This window comes from Diaphorina citri, unplaced genomic scaffold, assembly GCF_000475195.1.
Source record: "Diaphorina citri unplaced genomic scaffold, Diaci psyllid genome assembly version 1.1 scaffold162, whole genome shotgun sequence".
Lineage (NCBI taxonomy): Eukaryota > Metazoa > Arthropoda > Insecta > Hemiptera > Psyllidae > Diaphorina > Diaphorina citri.
In genome coordinates, this window is record NW_007377599.1 from 137737 (window position 1) to 158027 (window position 20291).

The window sequence follows — 20291 nt, forward strand, 5'->3', positions numbered from 1 at the left end:
TACTCTTGAGAGAAGGAAATACTTCGAATTCTAACTGTTCCAGAGATAAAAGTTCTGGAAATTTAATGAGCGTATCTCTGTTCGTTAACCTAATCACCTAATGAAAGAATCATAAGTTCAACAGGAGACTGGATTTCTTAAACTGTATTTTGGAGTAAGATAAAATACCGTTTCAGTGTGAGTTATTGGATAAACTTAAATGACTAAAAAGTACTTAGTTAATAGTATTATTTATATATACTTCTATAGCCATATACCTACTGTGAATCTAATATTGTTTGATAGAGGTTTAGCATCACTGCATAGCTGCTAAGGTTCTTTAGTAACGGGGTTTTTACCCTCCTTTTGGCCTCTCACCCAATCTGAGTGGGCGGGGAATAGCCAACAGCACGCGATAGCCAAGAATGTCACCTATCCGGATGCTAACCACGTGCAACGGTACTTAACTTCAGTGGTCCATGGTGAATAACGTGCTGTCGCCATTGGCTTTTGTGAATCTATGTATGTTCACCAGGATCGAAAATAATCAAATAACATTTGGTGTCTGAGCATATCACTTTTCTCATTGTTCACACTTCAAGTGAGTTTTTTGTGTATCCAGTAGTGTAGATTATTATCGTGGATGTTTCTACACAAACTGTATGCTGATGCTAGATGGTGATGTAGTAGGTCAAAAGGTTATCACCCGCTAGCGCCAGTTGTGAAGTGTGGATTTCTATGAACAGCCACATAACTCTTGAGATAAAGAAATACTTCGAATTCTAACTGTTCCAGAGATAAAAGTTCTGGAAATTTAACGAGTGTATCTCTGTTCGTTAACCTAATCACCTAATGAAAGAATCATAAGTTCAACAGGAGACTGGATTTCTTAAACTGTAGTTTGGAGTAAGATAAAATACCGTTTCAGTGTGAGTTATTGGATAAACTTAAATGACTAAAAAGTACTTAGTTAATAGTATTATTTATAGTTGCTATCTAACTTTCTTGACGTCTTGAATGAAGAATAAATTTCACTGGATTACCTAAGTGTCCTAAGTACATTTCGAATAAAAAATCAACTGGAAATATCATTACTGTACCTACTATTATTCAGCATGAAAATTTTCGAAATTTCCCATATTTTTACATGTTCTGTATGTAGGTATGTTGTACTTTTATGGGTTAAATCTTGTAACTAATTTTTGAGCCATTTTTACTGGGCCGGTTGACTTGACACTTGGTTTTATGTATGTACTTATCTTGGATAACAATAGGATTGTCTCTCGGAAAATGTAAAACTTTATCCAATAATATACATCACTTGTTTTTCATTAAAACATCCATCAGCTTGTCATTTTGTAACAAGAGTATTTGTTTTGTTCAGCATTTGTTCTGTTTGATTCTCCTGCTTATCTTTATCTTTACTTATCCTTATGTTCAAACTTTTTTCACTGTTTATTTTTTGCCTCTCCAAGTCTTATTCCTCTCCCTTTTAACTTCTCCTTCGTCTTCTTTTTCTTCTTCGTCGTTTTGTTTCTTGCCCGTCTTGTTTCGTTTCAGTTTGAAAAATTAATTTTCTTCCTCGTAAAAATAAAAACTTTCCACTTAAGACACGATGAAGTCAGGGGAAAAGAAAATAAAGGGTCATGCAAAGCTGGGGGAGGTTGAGAGGAGAGGGGACGATAGCTAACAAGCTGCATACTGTTGGTCTCCCAAACGAGACTGAGGACCACAGACCACTAGTCTGAGGGTGAGGCAACATTAAGAATCTCGAGTCAAGATATGGATAGAACCATATACCTAAAAACTGAGAGCTTACTAAAGAATATAATAAAACCAGATGCAACAGTCAAAACCTGAAATTTTGTGTCCCAAGCCTTCTCAACTTTTCAATGTCGTAGGTACTCGCTGAAGGCAAAGCCTTAAAGCTGCTAAAAATACAAAGTGGAATAAAATTGAATCATTCTCGGGGAAAAAGGTTTTCAGACTACATATACGTGTAAACATCAAATAAATATGTATTATGTATAAGGAACATTAACTCTCAAAATCTCACTCCTCCCTACCCCTCCGTTTCACGTTTTTGTTGAAAAATCCTCCCCTTCCCAGTCACGCTTTGTAGAGGGAAAAGAAGTAGTCGGTAAAAGTCAGTAGGTATCAAAACCTAGCATAGCATGAGGCTATGAAACTTTCACGTCTACCCTGCCTGTGTTTAGGTACCTACCCAAGCAGTACAGGCCTACCTGTACAAAACATTATGATTTTTTTTTCAAGGAACACATTAAGCCTTCACCGTCAGTTCATTAAAAAGAGGAGGAAATCCCCCTGAAGATTACTCTCCTACAGTGGTGTGTGGCGTGCACCCCTTCGGGGGATTTACTCTCTCCATCCATAATCATGCTCTCATACTCATCAGTAACATCTTCATTCTCCTGTCCTCCTGAGATAGATTGAAATGATAGGACCACCTCTCTTACCTCAAGAGACTTCATTTGTGTTCTTTCTCTTTGTGATTTATTTTAAACTTGAATCTTTCCCTTTGTGATTTATTATAACTTGATTACTTGAATAAGTCCTTGCTTGTTTCTTTGTCGGCAAATCCAATTTCTACCTCTTGATGTATGACATGCTACCAAATAATCCGCAAATTCGTAGAAAGAAAGCTATTTCTTAGTAGAAAGAATTGCACAAAATCGTCTAAATATCTAAATTTAGGTAAGTATAAAGTTCAACAATAAAACCTCCATTTTCCACATAAAGATCAATAAATTTCACCATGAAAACAACCTCACACGACCTCCCGTCACAACCTAACAAGGTTCCACGCTACGCCACTTATCGTTAGCTTTCTGGTGCTCTGTACCTCCCCCACATCGTAATTAAATCGCCAGACTGAAAAAAAAAAATCCCCGACGCGAAACGTAAATGAGTTTAAGCTGCACAATCTTTACAGTGGATTCGCAGTACCTTCAACTCCCGTGGATTCACAAAATATCTACCTTTAACGCTTCAACTTCAACCTTGGTTCTTCTAGGAAAATTATCGTTGAAACATTTCATTTTATTCTATTTTTCCTCTTTTTCCCCTGGCAATTTGCTGAATATCTGACACATTCTCTCCTGTTAGAAAGAAGTCAAAGGACTAGTAAGTAGATTTATTTATCTTTTTTTTTTTTTTTTTTTTTTTTTTTTTAAGGGTTTATTTTTTCCGTAACTTGAAAGGGAAATTTTTTTTTTTCAACGGTTGAATTTTTCCGTAACTAGTAAGTAAGGGACATCATTTTCTTCGCCACTTCGCCACTTAAGAAGTTCTTCTTCAACCTGCCCTTAGGATGTCGATAAAAAAGACTGTAGACTTTGGAAGACCAATATTACCTAGTCTTCATACTCCCAATATATTTTTAATCAAAAAAGTTTTACGCGAAAATTCACATACCAGAGGGCGGCGGTGTTGTGGCAAAAGAAAAGAAATGCTGTAACCCGGGGGGGGAGGTTAGGTACCCCACAGTTCCGCCCCATGTTGGTAAACCTCTCTATTCTACTTTGAGTAAACCTGCCTCCAACCTCATACCCTTACCACGCTATCCCTTGTGATCTTAAGTTTCCCTTCGACTCAAAGTTTAGTTCAATAACTTTTTCGTCGACCGCAGAATCTTTTAAGAATCCTGCCAGCATATCCTCGTATATTGACTGTCGCGGTTAATGCAAAGTAATGATAAAAGGATTTACAAAGGAGGGGTCATGAGTTTCTTTTGCTGAATAATATTCTGTTTGCTGAACAAGCTTTAGAATGTGCAAAAAACTTTGTGCTCCCATATATTATGTTGGTGAACGTCAGAGAAAATAAATATAGCATGTGAACGAGGTTGGATTTTATTCATGTAACGTGAAGAGGTATGAAGACGTACGTGACCCTCATTTCTCATTTTTATCAAGGTGGTGGCGTAGGATCAATGAGAGAGGAGTACCCAAGTATAAAACTTGAATATGTACCTACAAATATGCATGTAAAGTACAAAGTTTGGATAAGTTCATAGAAAGTCGTGCGATGTTCACATGAGATATTATAAGAGGGACCTTAATCTACAAAAGTTTATTGTTCTTCCTTTGTAGATCTATAATTGTATTTATGTTCATATGTTTACTGTACCACATAGTTTATGTGCAATTAAAATAAAGATTATTAAAACATGTAAATATGGAAGGGAATTGTATTTATGTTCATATGTTTACTGTACCACATAGTTTATGTGCAATTAAAATAAAGATTATTAAAACATGTAAATATGGAAGGGACTTACCTGTCATACATAGCATTGTCCACACTACATCGCCCGTCCTTGTTCTCCGCCCAGTTCTTGCCGTGTTTACAAGTAGTCACCAACACCATGTCCGCACCATTATGCAAATGATACAGGGAATTCCTCACTTCAGATCCGATCCCATAGACGTAGCGTTTACCTTTGAACGCTAGGATGTACTTTTTACGCAGAGGGAAATTATTGGAAATGACTGCCCCAGGCTCTCCTCCTCTCTCGGGTAAATCCTGAAACAGAAGTGGGTACGAAAATGAAAATATTACCCCAGTTAATTCAAGACAAAGTATACAAACTAATTTTCCTATTATAATGCTCCGTTTAGTTTATTATAAAACAACTCTTTCTAATTCCAACTCTCAAACACAAAAAGCCCACTCTGTGGCTTAGGTGTAGGGGCAACTGCATCAAAAGGTGGATTAGGCTTATAAGAATTTGAACTCTGCAAAATGATTTGAAGTTAGAGGGAAAAGCTTCTTGAATGGTGTCCAATTTCTCAAAGGGATGGTGACAGTGACTAGGTACCTGTATATTTTTTTCCAGGGGGAGGGGGCACAAGGTTTCAATTGTTGACCTCTATGGTTCAAAAGAGGATTGACCAGAAAAGGGGGTGGATTATAGGCAGATATTTTTGGACTATTAGACTATTACATTTGTGGGGCCCCTAAATGCCTGGGACCCCTGCAATGTAAGGGGTGGGATTTATGCCACTGGATGTATCTACTTACTTTACAAACAAACAGATACTAATGGTACTTTTCAGATTTATATTGTACAATGCTCATATGTACGAGTATCATTTAATTTTTTTTTTGTAGCCTCTACCTACTTTTATTAAAATAATCTCTTTTGCAAGGGACCTTGAATTCTCTGGGACACTAAAATCTCTGCTACCCAAATTAGTAGGTATAACTCATGATAAGTTGACACTAAAGCACTATACATACCTACTTATCTCTCTTCCTTAGCTGCCATCAAGATTGGAACAAATCAGATTTATAGATACCCAATTACCCACCTAATCATAAATAACCAGGTAGGTAGATAGTAGATAATAAAATTACTTATCTTACCCATAAATAATTTAGTACATAATTATCTTATTACTTAACTGCTTAGTAGACAAACTAAGTAGGTGGTACTCATGTCTTATAATTATGAACTAATATTATGTGTTATTTTTTATCTCAAGATTTTGAGGTTTATCAACATGTACATCTTGTGATTTATGAGATTCAGGATAATGATTATGGAGGTAGGTAGTTTTAGAAGGTGAATATCAAATAACAAAGATTAATTTTTAAATGAGATTTTAGATGATGATTAATACCAGTGGAAAATCATCCTTCCTCCAACTTACACAAGGAGTAGACATTTCAGTGACATTGAAAAGTCATAGAAAACAGGGACGAGTAATTGAATTGCTTGGTGCCAACTTGTATTACGGATACTTGCTATACTTGAATGGTTCCTAATTTGTTCAGTTATTTTAGGCTAATTGGTAGGTACTTATAACAAAATACTCACCTTTTGAAAAAGTGGAATGGAAACATCAAAGCCAGTTCTAAAATGAGTGACAGACATACTGGCTTTAGCCAGGATAGCTTGGCCTGTATCAAACCCAAGATCTTCTTCTAAATAATCTGGCCATGTCCCAGAGAATAAGTTGAACACAATATGGTTTTTTCCATTGTTCCAATGTTTTAACTTCAATAGTTTGGATGGCACATTATGAACATAGTTGCTAGATAGAGGATCTCTATCTAGTGTATCAATGGCAAGAATGAATATACAGGCTTGACTAGGATCATCAGTATAATAGCGTGACTCTTTGACTACATCTAATACTTTCTGATAAAGACTACTTATTGTGTTTGGCTCCTCATCGGGATTACTAGGATATATGTACACTTTGAAATTATCACCAATACATTTCGTAAAATCAAAACATGTTTCCATTCTACATTTTTGATTATTGGGTAAAACATCTCCACCAAGACGTCTCAGATATGGTGAGGATTCAATATCTTTCTCATGATTAAGATCTATCCAATCCTCACTAAATTCATCAAGCACTTTAGTCTGTTTATGTTTCAGTCGGTATCCTCCAAAATAGCAAAATGCTAGAAATGCACATGATAGAAGAACTAATAAGAACCTTTTCTTGAACTGCATTGTAATGAAAATGGTTCTATGTAAGAATGGATATATTGCAATGATGGTTATTAAATATCAAGTCCACATGATTAGTTACACAAGTTCAAAAGATAAAAGTTAAAATATTATAGATAAGTTTATTCTGGAAGCAAAAGTTGATCATTCTTATTTTTAACACTGAACAAAAGGATATGTCATGGTTTGATAATTATAACACAATGGAAACTTATTAGAGTACCTAGGCAAAGATATTATTATAGGTAAATTACTGGAAATTAGCTATGAATCATTTACATAAAGTTATCATCCAATTATTGAAAGCTTAGGGTGATAAGCTCTCTTATCACACATCTTGAAAGTTTCATGGCACTGTTTTCTGTGAAGTTTGTAAGTTCCCTGCACTTCAGTACCATACATCAGGCATTTATGATTTAGAAAACTGGTCGTAACATTTGCTTGCGTCGATGCACTGGAACAACCGTCAGAGAAGTCCTTTTTTGCAGGCAGAAATGTATTTTAAGCTCAACTTTAGAAACAAGATCTAGAATAACTGGTTTCAGTTTCTACTGAACCAAAGTGGGTTTTTTATGACCAACTGTCTCCATAATCTCATGGCTCTTGAAACACCAAAATAGGAATACTATTTCATTAGACAGCACTGTAAGTTCGTTAAAAAACACTACTTTTATGAAAAGAAATAACAAACGCGAAACACGGCAGGATTACTAAAATAGCAAAATAACGAGCAGGAGCAGGCAAAACTGGCAGGAAAAGTTGAAAACTTTTTGGTTTGTTTATAAATTTTTCCAATTTCCACTTCCAAGAAAAACACTTTCGATGACTAGCGTGCGAAATTTGAACTAGGAATTTTGGTCTCGTTCTGATACAAGCAGTGCGCTCTAGCGTGGTAATGAGTAACTTTTTGGAATGATGTGCATAAGGGATTCTGCTGATTCTGCAATCCGCCCGATTTTCCTTTTTCTATAGGAAGGTAGAGTGAACACCTACGTGTTTACAAGTTCAGCACGTACATACCGAGATAGGTACACCTTGAAATTAATTTATTCAACTCGGTAGCTTAATTGGTGAAACCTTAATAATGAAATGGGTAAATGAAACAATGAAATGAGTTCACATCTAATTCAAGCACCTATCTAACGCTTTTGTTCTAGATATCCCTCAACTATCGCAACACCCCTGTAGTGGTGTTTTTCGAGGGCGAAGGTTTTGTGTCGGGTACACCATCCAGATTTCCAGCGCAGGATTTAGCCGCTGAAGGTTTGGTGGTTGTGTCTGTCAACTATCGGATGAACGTTTTCGGTAAGAGTTAAAATTTTATTGCCCGATTTTCATGACCACATGAATAACATAAATCCGGATTTGTTCCTATGATGGTACACAAAATAAGTACCTACCTCGGCTTCAAAATTTCAAAAATGCCCACCTACATACTTACCTATGGTTAAGGATGATAGCTATAGAGATATGTAAAAAAAAAAATGCAATTTCTTTGTGTTATTATGCCACAACTTTGGTGCTCACTGCAGCATTGTAGGATTTTTCCCAATATCTCAATAATCCTAACATCCAATGTTTACCTACCATGCTGGCGCTATAGAGATATAGGTACATAGGTAGATACCTACAGGACCTACACAAATATATAGGTAGGTAGGTACCTGTTAGATACATATATAGGTACCTACCTACCTACCTAGTAAATACATAGAAAATTTCAGCCTGTTGTAATCCGAGGTCCAGCGACATCATCACATCATATAAGTAGGTAGAGGTACCGGATATGTACAAATTTCAGGCGAGAGGAAGGAAAAAGAGAGAGGGGAGCTTCCGCACAGTGTGGTAGAAAAGCGAAGACCGACGTTCAAGTAAATCGGAAATCGTACTATAGACTTTAGAATCTTTAGATCTAGAGATTGTTAGTTCCATTCCAAGCCAAGTACAACATTGTACCTAACTATACCTATAGGTAGGTACCAGTGTAAAGGTAGGGTACTTACCTATTATTCGAGTGGCAATTTCAACATAAATGTCTATTTTTATGACAAGCCAAAATTGTCATGAAGAGGCTGAGGAAAAAAATTCGACTCTGTCGGGAATCGAACCCGGAAAATCTGCTGTGCAACGGTACAACATTGTACCTAACTACCTATAGGTAGGTACCAGTGTAAAGGTAGGTACTTACCTATTATTCGAGTGGCATTTTCAACATAAATGTCTAGCTTTATGACAAGCCAAAATTGTCATGAAGAGGCTGAGGAAAAAAATTCGACTCTGTCGGGAATCGAACCCGGAAAATCTGCTGTGCAACTACCGCGGGTTGCTCTAAAACGTTACACCTTTCTATAGAAATTAATTTAGAAATTATTTAAACGCGAGTTGGAAACTTTTTGTTCGCCCTATACTTACTCGTAAAACACCCGCAGGTATTTCAGTCATATCTCATATACTTCCGGAACTTCCTGTGCTGTTTATTCCTTGTGGTCCCATAATAGTACAGCAGCAGTAGTGTCCACAAGTCCTGCAGGAAGTTGAATATACCAGACCTACTATATATATTATGTACAATGTACATTGTAGGTACATATTTCCGAAACAAGCATTTTTGTATTGTCCAGATAGCACATACTTGTACCTAGGTATAAACCTGGATGAGGAAAACCTGATATTTATTTTTTAATAGTAGGTACGGGATTGAAAGGCACCTATATGTGCCTATACCGCGCATAATTCATTCTCTCCCCCTTTCCACATTTCGGTAGATCCGTGGACCATATTTTATTACATACCGAGGTATTTTCTAAAAATGATAATAAAAAGTAGAGCGTCGCGAGTACGTTATTTAGCTAAAAAGGACCTATCCTAGTGCGCGAAAAAAGTTTAAAACACGTTGAAAATTTTCAAATACATACCTACCTGTAGCACACATTTTTAAGCTTCTTTTCCCAAGTGCAAGTGCGTTACACCTTTTTTAGGCCAGTGAACTAAAAAATAATAAATAAAAAAATGAATAGAAAGTAGCTAATTCTGTTCTAAATTCCTTAAAAAAGGTGCGGTAGTAACGGAAAATAAACAAAGAGGTAGGTAATAGGTACCCAATATACCTACCTACCTATGCTGAAAGTGACCCACCTTCAGGTATTTCTATTAGTGCCAAGGTCACAAAACGAGAGACACCAACATATCTAATAGTCCTTAGATCTAAATTTTCCCCAACAATTTTCACGTAATATTAGGTAAAATATAAAACATAATACTTGGTTAATAGGCACCTACTACCTAGGTAAAAGAAATAACAGTCGCTATAGATCTATAGAATAACTTTAGCGCATTAACGTAGAAACAGTTAGGTACCCTAATCATTAAGTCTAGATTTTCCTAACAATTTTCACGTAATATTGGGTAACATCAAACAAAAATATAGATACTTAATTGAGTAATAGACATAACACTATAACAGTCATCACTACTGACTAGAATAGCTCGCGCGCATTTAGCGTAGAAACATGAGGGTTTGAGTGAAAGTGGTCTATAGTCCATCTGGAACACATGGGGGCATATGGTTTTCCCCTGCTCATTTATTGGCCTACTCTCATCATGCATAGATACGACAGAGGAGCAGTATCCATCCTATCCCGTCTGATTTTCATAATCAGTTCGGTCCAGGGAGTCCTGGTGAATGCGCAAGATCCCACGGTCACTCTCAGACAGGGGACTTTGAAAGGGGTAAGTCACGAAAAATAGCTAAATCCCCTCTAGGGATGAGCTATTTATTGAGATAATTTGAAACATAATTTCGATTAAGTACCTAAGTATGTATCTGGCAGTGCAATAGTCCTAAACTAATAAACAAGGGACACATAATTATAGGTAGGTATGTAGTATGTATCTGATTATCTATCTATTCATAGCTGGAATTTCACGTTTTCCCTTATTTATATTCATCAAAACCCACGGCTCTTCTTCACATCCACCTATTTCATCAAAGGTAAATCTGTCACATCCACCAATTCTTTCGTTTTCATCAAAGGTAAAAATGCCACATCCACCAATTCTTTCAGTTCATCAAAGGTAAAACTGTCACATCCACCAATTCTTTTATTTTCATGAAAATGTCCGTCAACCGTCAAGGTAGGTACCAAAATATTTCGACTATTCTTGTTCATCTGATTTCAGATCAAGATTTACACAGACGATGCAAGGATGAGTGTCATTGCTTATCTAGGCATACCCTATGCCACTCCGCCTATTGGGAACTTGAGATTTGCTGTAAGTACTTACCTACGAAATACATACATACATACCTATCTACCTGAGAAGTGGATCTACATAATATGTATATTGACTGAAAATTCTAGGTATATTCCGTACACAGTACCTACAATTATGGAGTACGTATACTTACCTAATTAGTATATCTACTTTATCTAGGTATTTTTGTCATCACAACCTTTGATTCTAGTCCAAAACCTTTAGGTAATTTTAGTCAAAAACCTTTGATTCTAGCCTCCACAAAGGCATCAAGGATGGGAGAGAGTCTTTTTCGCGGGGAGCTTTGGCCCTGCATGTCCGCAACCTCATGAAACTTTGGTACCAAATGTAGCAGCTGTGTCACAGCAGGACGAAAATTGCCTCTTTCTCAACATATGGGCACCAGAGGTAAGTCTGGTTAGAGAATTTAATGAAAGAAAGACTGAAAGGTGGAGTAAATCGCGTTTTACATGGGTAGTGGTCAAAGGGATGATTGCATTTATCCTCTAAGATAAGGTGCAACAAGTCGTAAAATTTTCACAAACTGATTTCAACTTTTATGATATGCTTTGTAATGAAGGGGTATTATTCGGTTTATTCTTTTAATTCCCAACCTTATTGAAATTCAACATGCAACAAAGGAGTGCGATATGCGAGGGTTGAGCTTTTTCTATCCTATTCGGTTTATTCTTTTAATTCCCAACCTTATTGAAATTCAACATGCAACAAAGGAGTGCGATATGCGAGGGTTGAGCTTTTTCTATGTGGCAATACGTGGACAATGTCCCCAGTGGTGATGCCCATGCCTTGCTGTCGAAAATATTGGACGTGAGTATTGCTAGTAGTTGTCCAGGAGCTCCGCCCGCCTAGTGAACAGTGGGGCGCGGGTTCAATCCTAAACGAGACATGAATTCTAAACAGCTCTAAAGGTTAGGTAAAGTCAGTCTAATTAGTAGTTAGCTTAGGCTTGGAAGGTAGCAGTCTGCCTTACAAGGCATGGTTGGATTTTCGTCCGGGGAGAAAATTATCCTAAACAGAAAAGACTGAAAAGATTCGTTCTCGGAACTGCTGGCTTTGTCGTATCCTGCTTCCTCCTCTCTTCGATTTCGAGACGAAAAGACCTCCGTTGTTACAGTCCCTTCTATCAAACCTCTTCAAAAGAAGGGTAGGTCTTCAGGAAATAGAACCAATTTCAGTCTTGAGGTTATCTTCCACTCGAGTCTGTTTTTAAGGTTTGCTTCTTGATAGAGGGAACTGTAACTACTAAGGTCTTATCGTCCCGAAATCGAAGAGAGAAGGAAGAAAGGATAGGAGAAAGCCAGCCGTTCCGAGAACGAACATTATCCATTCAGGATGAAATCCGAACCCGTGGCCTAGCGCTTAGAAGGCAGACGCACTACCCTTCAAGCTAACTAGGCAGGCAGTTTGCTTCGAAATAGGTATCATGAATCCTCGTCTTGAACGCATAGCAATATTTCTTCGTCACCTTCAATCTTCTAATTACAAATGCATGCAGCGTGCATGTTCAGTACACGCGCTATACGCTGAAACTCCCCTCTTTTGATTACGGCTAAACACGGAATTATGTTCTATACATAGCCTTATTAAAATAAATAATAACTATCATGAATCCTCGTCTTGAACGCATAGCAATATTCCTTCGTCACCTTCAATCTTCTAATTACAAATGCATGCAGCGTGCATGTTCAGTAAACGCGCTATACGCTGAAACTCCCCTCTTTTGATTACGGCTAAACACGGAATTATGTTCTATACATAGCCTTATTAAAATAAATAATAATGGGGCTTACGTCTTACATTCATTCATTCATTTACCAGCGGAAAACATTTTTAATCTTGTTAAGCTTTAAATTCAATTTTAAATATAGACTTACCTCATATGAGTACAATATTCGTAAAGGACACATAAGAAGTTTTATATTCATCTAGGATAGAATAAAAGTTCAAAAGTTCATGTTACATTATTTTCTTCACAAGTCTCCGTGTTAGTTCCATTGGGCCAGCCACTCACTATTAGGTAGACCTGATCAGGTCCGCTTGTCGGGTCTACCTGATGAGCGCACACTCAGCTAACAGGTACGGCTGAGAAGGTCCGCCTGTCAGGTCTACCTGATACCTGATGAACACACAGACGATCAGGTATATCTGACAGGCGGACCTGATCAAGTGTACCTGTCAGGTCTACCTGATAGTGAGTGGCTGGCATTATGTTGTTCATAGATCTTCTCATTTGTCCCATTCTCTTGTTCACAGTTCTTCACAGACTCCCAATACCGGGCTCCCTACGAGTTACAACTCAAGCTGTTGACCAAACACGACTCGGAAAATATAGGCGCCACCTATGCTTACCAGTTTGAACAGACCAGTCCCGATCTCTACAGCAAACTGGTTAATATTACCGGTAAGTTTGTTTGTTTTCCTGTTCATCTTTGTTTAGACTGCGAGAGTAAAGGGACTTTTCAGCCCTATGGTGGCATTATAAACAAGTTCCATTCAATAAATTCTAAGTTGATGATAATGACACCATTTCTGGAAAGGGACTACTTTCAGCCGTTGTCCAGAATTCCACTAGTTGAGTGGTTGGAATAACATGTTTGGGAACTTTGAACATAATGAATGAGAAAAGATTAGATTTATGCATACCTCATCTCTTGCGTATTAAAATTTGATTATGGAATTTCTTTGAATTGAAAGGAGGCGTTTTTTTTTTTTTATTTTTAAGATGAGTGTTCCACCCCCGTTTTATTTCCTGGCAATGAAACAACTTCTACATTAGACACTTGTGGTCTGTGCCGTAGCGTGCCCATCCTGTAGTATGCCTCTCATCAGCATCTATTTCAATTCCCCAACATGGACTATCCATTCTCCAGTTGATCAAAGACTCATGTTGTTTCAGGCATGTTCCAAGGATGTGGTCATGGCCAGGAACTAATCTATCTGTTTGGTCCTGCCCTTATGCAACAACTCCCTAACAACAAAAGCTACATAGGTATAGGTAAGTACTTTACAACCAATGGAAAATCCTCTCTCTCTCTCTCTCTTTCTCTCTCTCTCTCTCTCTCTCTCTCTCTGGCTTCTTCGACTTCAAAGTGGATTTTGAATTTTCGATGCTTACGAAATCCGAATGTATAGGTATTAGGGGTAGGTATTATTTTTATCCACACAAAAAAAAGTCCCATGAAGGATGGTAAACCATGATCCAGTTGCCCTCGTTTACAATTTTCCGGTGGATTTATACGCTGAAGTTATACAAAGCAAAGTTTGAGCTTGTACATAGGTGTGTATGTATAACTGAAGATTATGATCCAAGCCAGATAAAAGATTACCAAACTATAGGTTCCATAAATACCTGCATGTAAAATTAAATTTTTCCCATAAATTGACATTTTCATTTTTCATTATTCCTCCCCCAGGATTCTTTTCTTTGGAAGATGCCGAAGCTCGGGGTAACCTGGGCTTGTTAGATCAATACCTGGCACTCCTCTGGGTCCGAGAGAATATCCCCTACTTTGGTGGTGATGGGAAGAGCATCACCCTCATGGGGCATTCGGCCGGGGCAGCCAGTGCTGTCTATCACATGGTGTCGCCCAAAACAGCAGGTATAGAAAATCCCAGTTAGTATACGACAGCATTAAGATTAGGCAGACCTGACAGGCACATCACCTCATCAGGTATACCTGAAACCTGATGAGCTCACACACTATCAGGTAGATACCTACAGCGATCCAAACCGAGATAGTCACTTGAAAAACGAATGAAGTCAGAAATTGATGTGGGATCATGACTAGAAAAAATTCATGTGTGAAGTCAGAAATCAATGTGGAATTTGAAGTAGATTTTCTTATGGTTTAATTCTATGAAAATGACTTGACGCCAACCCTTCCGAAAACGAACGCTTCGAACTCTTGACGTTCACACGCCTCCCGATACCGACATGCTTGATTTCCAAGTCGAAGTGGTTCATTTTGCACTGAATCAATGTTATTCCAGGTCTGTTCCACAAGGTGATCATTATGTCGGGAAGTGTCACCTCCCCTTGGATGAAGACCAGGAGTGTCTCCCAGGCTTCGCGTTCTATTGCACGAAGTCTAGGCTGTCTGACCGTCAATGAGACGATTTCTTATGGTTTAATTCTATGGAAATGACTTGACGCCAACCTTTCCGAAAACGAACGCTTCGAACTCTTGACGTTCGCACGCCTCCCGATACCGACATGCTTGATTTCCAAGTCGAAGTGATTCATTTTGCACTGAATCAATGTTATTCCAGGTCTGTTCCACAAGGTGATCATTATGTCGGGAAGTGCCACCTCCCCTTGGATGAAGACCAGGAGTGTCTCCCAGGCTTCGCGTTCTATTGCACGAAGTCTAGGCTGTCTGACCGTCAATGAGACGAGACCCATTCTGAAATGTATGCGAGACAAATCCACCAGTGAGCTGATGCGAGCCTTTGAAAATCAATACAAAGTAAGTAGCTAGTCTAATTAGCTTGGAAGGTAGCGCGTCTGCCTTGCTAGGTCGCTTCCATTTGGCGACAAGCTACCCGCCTACTCACCTTAAACTCACCCAGCCTGAATGAGGTTGATGCGAGCCTTTGAAAATCAATACAAAGTAAGTAGCTAGTCTTGTTAGCTTGAAAGGTAGCGCGTCTGCCTTGCTAGGTCGCTTCCATTTGGCGACAAGCTACCCGCCTACTCACCTTAAACTCACCCAGCCTGAATGAGGTCGAGAAAAGCCAGCAGTCCCTGATTGCCCAGATAGTCACCCATCCGTATACTAACCGAGACCGTGGTCTGTACCCTGAAATTTGAAGTCAAAGCAGCGCGCACTGAAGTCTTTAAATGGATAACGATAAAGCCGAATTTAGACGAAAGTAAATATTGAACATCAAATACTTCTCTTTATTCTGAACGTTTTAGGATGGCAACTGGACAGAGCTGGTACTGCCTGTGGTTGACACCTTCCTGCCTGACATAGAACAGTATCTACCTCGGGACCCCATCACTGCTCTGGAGGAGGGCATGTACCATAAGGTTCCTGTGTTAACCGGGATTACCAGCCACGAGGGGGCCATTTCGATAGGTAACTATCTACTGAACTATATCTACTATCTATGAAATCTATTTATCTATCGTTGCATTGGAAAGTTTCACAAACTTGGGCAGCATTAAGCAGAAAATAATCATCAATTTTTTCCTTCTTTTTTTCTGCCATACACGGGGGTGACGGTCTCTAGCCATATTGGCTCGTCCTGGACCACAGTAAACCATCGTGAGAACTTTTGTTTATTCTTCGAAAGCAGAGAGAACCCTTTGAAACTGCCAGCTAGCTAGGCTGGTTAGGGTTAGCTGTTCTCCTCTCTGTTTACTGTCCCCTAGTCAGACTAGTGGACCCATTCAACTTATACTACCCCTCTTTACTCCCCTTGCAGCCCGCTGGAGTGATCTTATCTCCCAAGGGTTCGCCAATCTCCGTCAACTGTTTGTCAACTCCATTATACCGTCTGTCATGAACATGTACGGGTTTGCCAGTCACATGTCCAGTGTGCCCGAGATTCGAACTCTACTAGAATGGCAATACGTGGACAATGTCCCCAGTGGTGATGCCCATGCCTTGCTGTCGAAAATATTGGACGTGAGTACCTATTGCTAGTAGTTGTCCAGGAGCTCCGTCCGCCTAGTGAACAGTGGGGCGCGGGTTCAATCCTAAACGAGATATGAATTCTGTACTTATAGAATCTAAAGGTAAAGTCAGTAGAGGAGCAGAAAGAACTGCGCAGAAACGTATGCGCACAAACACATTAATGCATTGCCTGCAAGGGAGCTTTGCTCGGGACATTTGATGCTTCGCACAGTAATACATTTTTATTTACTTAAAAATAATTATTATGAAGTGTCTGTCTGGGGGACATTCAACAGGGAGTAGACCAGCTTAGTCCAGCTGGAAGACTGTAAACAGGGATTATACCAGCCTGAAATTTTCCTTGCTAAAGAAATAACAAAGGTTGAGCGCGAAGGGCATCCACTTGTAAAAATTTTGTAGCCAAAACCAGCCCAAAGCAATCACGCCAGGGCTGATTGAGAGGCTGACGAAAAACGCCGACCCCGTCTGTACACGAGAAAAGACGAGGAAGAAGAGGTATACCAGACTTCAAGCAAGAAATCATAAAACCCTCCATTTACCCCCAGCGGCCATTTAAATTATAAACGAAACTATATTTAAATAAAGAGGTGCTCTATTAAACTGTTGGCATAATGGAACAACTTGTTCTAAGCTTACATTCTAAATAAAGCACTGCTTATACTTATAAAACCTTACAACCTCATTTCGCCCACTTCAAATCATTTCCTCAGACACCCCGCGGCCAATTCTTACGGCTACGGAATTCCATGGAAGCGATACAACCACGACCTTGACAACTACGTGGTGATTAAATCCGACCCCAACCTGCCTCCCCAGCAACCCATCCTCCGCCAACCGTCTACCTCTGTAGTCAACGATGTGGCAGCCCGCTACAGAATCAGCCTGTGGAATGAACTCCTGCCCAAGATGCACAACCTGTCTGTGATCCTTGAGCAGATCAATATGTTGAATCAGATACGAACAGAGATGCAGTTGGCGGGTAAGTTGGGATTCCCCGTCTGATTTTGACCCGTGAAAGATTCGTCAGTCCACCTTTAGATAGTTTTCACCTATTAAAGATTTGCCCGTCATTTCTTCTTCCTTGTCTTCAGTCTTCATCTCATTTTAATAGAATCATCTTCATCTTTTACTATCTAGTGTTGGTTTGTCAAATGTTCATTGGCTTGAGGGTAAGGTTGAACGGGATGTTTAGATCTACGGAGTGATTTTATGAGTTGAGGTCGAACAGGGCGTTAAGTTCTAGGGGTTTACCAAGTCAGATCAGATTTGGAATCTTCTTTTTCTTCTTAGCCTTTTCATATTTAAATAGGGTCGGCGTGACTGATTAGCTGCGACTGACATGATTTTAGTTTTGGCGGGGTTCTTTACAGCTGGATGCCCTTCCTAACGCCGACCCTCCCAATTTACCCGTTCTTGAGACCGTCATCACGAATATACTAGCTACCTATTCTGTGCACCCTTTGGCTAGGTATTTGGAATACTCATTTACATTGGTTTCTCTCATTTCAGAACAGCCGTATCGTAGCGTCATGTTCACTCTGATCGGGTTCGTGTTCCTCCTACTCGTCCTTCTCGTGATTTGTGTGGTCCTACTCAAGCGGAAAAGCGAGGATAGAGAGCGGGACTTGTTTTGACAATGGCTGGACAGAGCGACCAGGCAGACGACGTCGAAAATATCGTCTGCCGCGACCTGGGGCAAGGGGGGTGCACCCACTGCCTCACTACCGCCCCATTCCTGGCGACATAATCTCACTGCAAACCGGTTCTAATTGGATCCTCACCTTGTGAACTTCTCGAGTGGACATTTTTGTCAAGGGCACAGGATTTTACATTACATTGAAAGGGAGGTCTGTTCTGACGAAATTCCTGTGTGCGGAGTCCAGTATGTAGGACTATTGCACCCTAAGGGGTACAAGATTACCTTGCCCTTCAGACATTTTGGGCCGGAGTAATATGAGTTAGGCCAGCCACTCAATATTAGGTAGACCTGATCAGGTCCGCCTGTCAGGTCTACGTGATACCTGATGGACACACACACTATCAGGTAGACCTGACAGGTATGGCTGAAAAGGTCCACCTGTCAGGTCTAACTGATGAGCACACACACTATCAGGTAGACCTGACAGGTATGGCTGAAAAGGTCCACCTGTCAGGTATACCTGATGGACACACACACTATCAGGTAGACCTGACAGGTATGGCTGAAAAGGTCCACCTGTCAGGTCTACCTGATGAGCCCACACACTATCAGGTAGACCTGACAGGTATGGCTGAAAAGGTCCACCTGTCAGGTCTACCTGATGGACACACACACTATCAGGTAGGCCTGACAAAATTTTATCCACGAGATTATGGTCAAGAGGTCGAGGAAAAATTCGGTTTTGCACTTTATGTCGGTCGTTCTGTCCTTTAAAAGAAAGTGTACTGCTCACCAAGGCCCGATGAACTTTTGGAATTTAGATTTATTTTCGAAAGATATACGATCAAGTATCATTTTACAATAAATGAAATAAAACCTCTGAGTCTGCATGAGAATGTGAATGAAACACCTTAGACTTCCTTATTCCTTAGAGCTATAAACAAAAACAAAGCTACAATATAATTGTAACTCATCAAAAAATGATAATAATAATAATTTGAAAAATTATTAAAATAATAATAATAAATTGAATATAAACTCAGTTCAGGCAACACACAGTATTAGCGACTTGAACAGGAGAACTGAGAAGTTGTATATAACAAAATAATACATACAAATTATACAAAGCGTTCGAAAAGTCTTAAAACCCCTGAATATTTTTTGAATGGCTAAAGATGAAAAGGTGAAATTTGGGTTGGTGTTTCATCTTTTAAAAATGCAACTCTTCGAAGTAGTCACCAAATTTTAGCCGGTGCCAGGATCGGACCAAGGGGGGTTAACTTCAAAATCTTAAATGGGAAGCCCCTGATTGTGATACATCAAATTAAAGGCCTTAAATAACGTAGTACTTTGATACAAGTTAGAGCTCGATCCAACAACCGAGGCCGGAGTTATGGCCTATTCAATTTTTAATTTTGCCAGGTTCTTAAGTCAATAGGGGAAGCACCGAAAATGGGAAATTCATTTTGATAAGTGATTTGTTCTTCAAATATGTCCCACTAATGATTCATCTTAAAATTCAGACCCAAAAATGAAATTCAAACTTTCGGCCCTGGTGGCCTCCGGGGGGTGAAAATTGATGTTTCAAATTTTTATTTTTGGGTCTGGATTTTGAAGTTGACCCCTCTGGGGCCGACCCTGGCTCCGGCCAAAATTTGGCGACTACTTCAAAAAGTTGTATTTTAAAAGATAAAACACTAACCCAAATTTCAGCTTCTCATCTTTAGCCATTCAAAAAATATTCAGGGGTTCCAAGACTTTTCGAACGCTCTGTATATTTTTTTCACATGTGTACATATTATTTAAAAATATAAAATTATATTTTTCATGTTTTTAGATTGGGTCCGGAGGGGGGAAAGAATAAAATAATTCTTCTCAAGAGGTTTGATACAGGGAAATGAAAAAACGGATGTTTTTCGTTACTCCAGCCGTTCCAATAACGAATTTTATCCGTTTAGGATTAAAGCTCGTTCCGGGCGGGAATCGAGCCCGGGACCTCCGGAGTGCAAGCCTAGTGTGATACCCACTCGGCCATGGAGACTACTGAAATTAGGTTTCTAATATAGCATTGAGATCGGAAAAAAGGGGAATAACTTGTGTCGAAACTTTCCAGCGGATGACGAACGTAAGGGGTAGACTTAACGTCATCGCCACCTCTTAAAAATTAGGTCAGTTAGCCTCCTTATAGTTCTTATTAAACTAAAGGTAATAAAATATCAAAATAACAACAAAATACAGATAAAAGACAGGTAATAAAAAATAATAAAGT

The 20291-nt window shown here is 39.1% G+C and overlaps 2 protein-coding genes across 2 annotated transcripts in view; one reads left to right on the forward strand and one right to left on the reverse strand.

Annotated features, from left to right (window-relative positions):
- Nucleotides 1–7245, reverse strand: part of LOC103505288 (exostosin-1) — a 55245-nt gene extending 48000 nt beyond the window's left edge. The window contains exons 1-2 of the mRNA XM_008469619.3: nt 5822–7245; nt 4280–4524 (exon numbers count right to left, since the gene is read on the reverse strand). Coding sequence (XP_008467841.1) covers nt 4280–4524; nt 5822–6469 — 893 coding nt within the window. The 5' untranslated portion in view covers nt 6470–7245. The remainder of the gene's footprint in view (nt 1–4279; nt 4525–5821) is intronic.
- Nucleotides 7246–7550: 305 nt separating this feature from the next.
- On the forward strand, nt 7551–18042 carry LOC103505296 (cholinesterase 2-like). Its single transcript, XM_008469625.2, has 8 exons — nt 7551–7559; nt 7624–7771; nt 14155–14340; nt 15011–15207; nt 15660–15822; nt 16172–16378; nt 17033–17362; nt 17893–18042. The coding sequence occupies exons 1-8, from the start codon at nt 7551–7553 to the stop codon at nt 18015–18017; spliced, it is 1365 nt and encodes a 454-aa protein (XP_008467847.1). The 3' UTR covers nt 18018–18042.
- The last annotated feature ends 2249 nt before the right edge of the window (nt 18043–20291 follow it).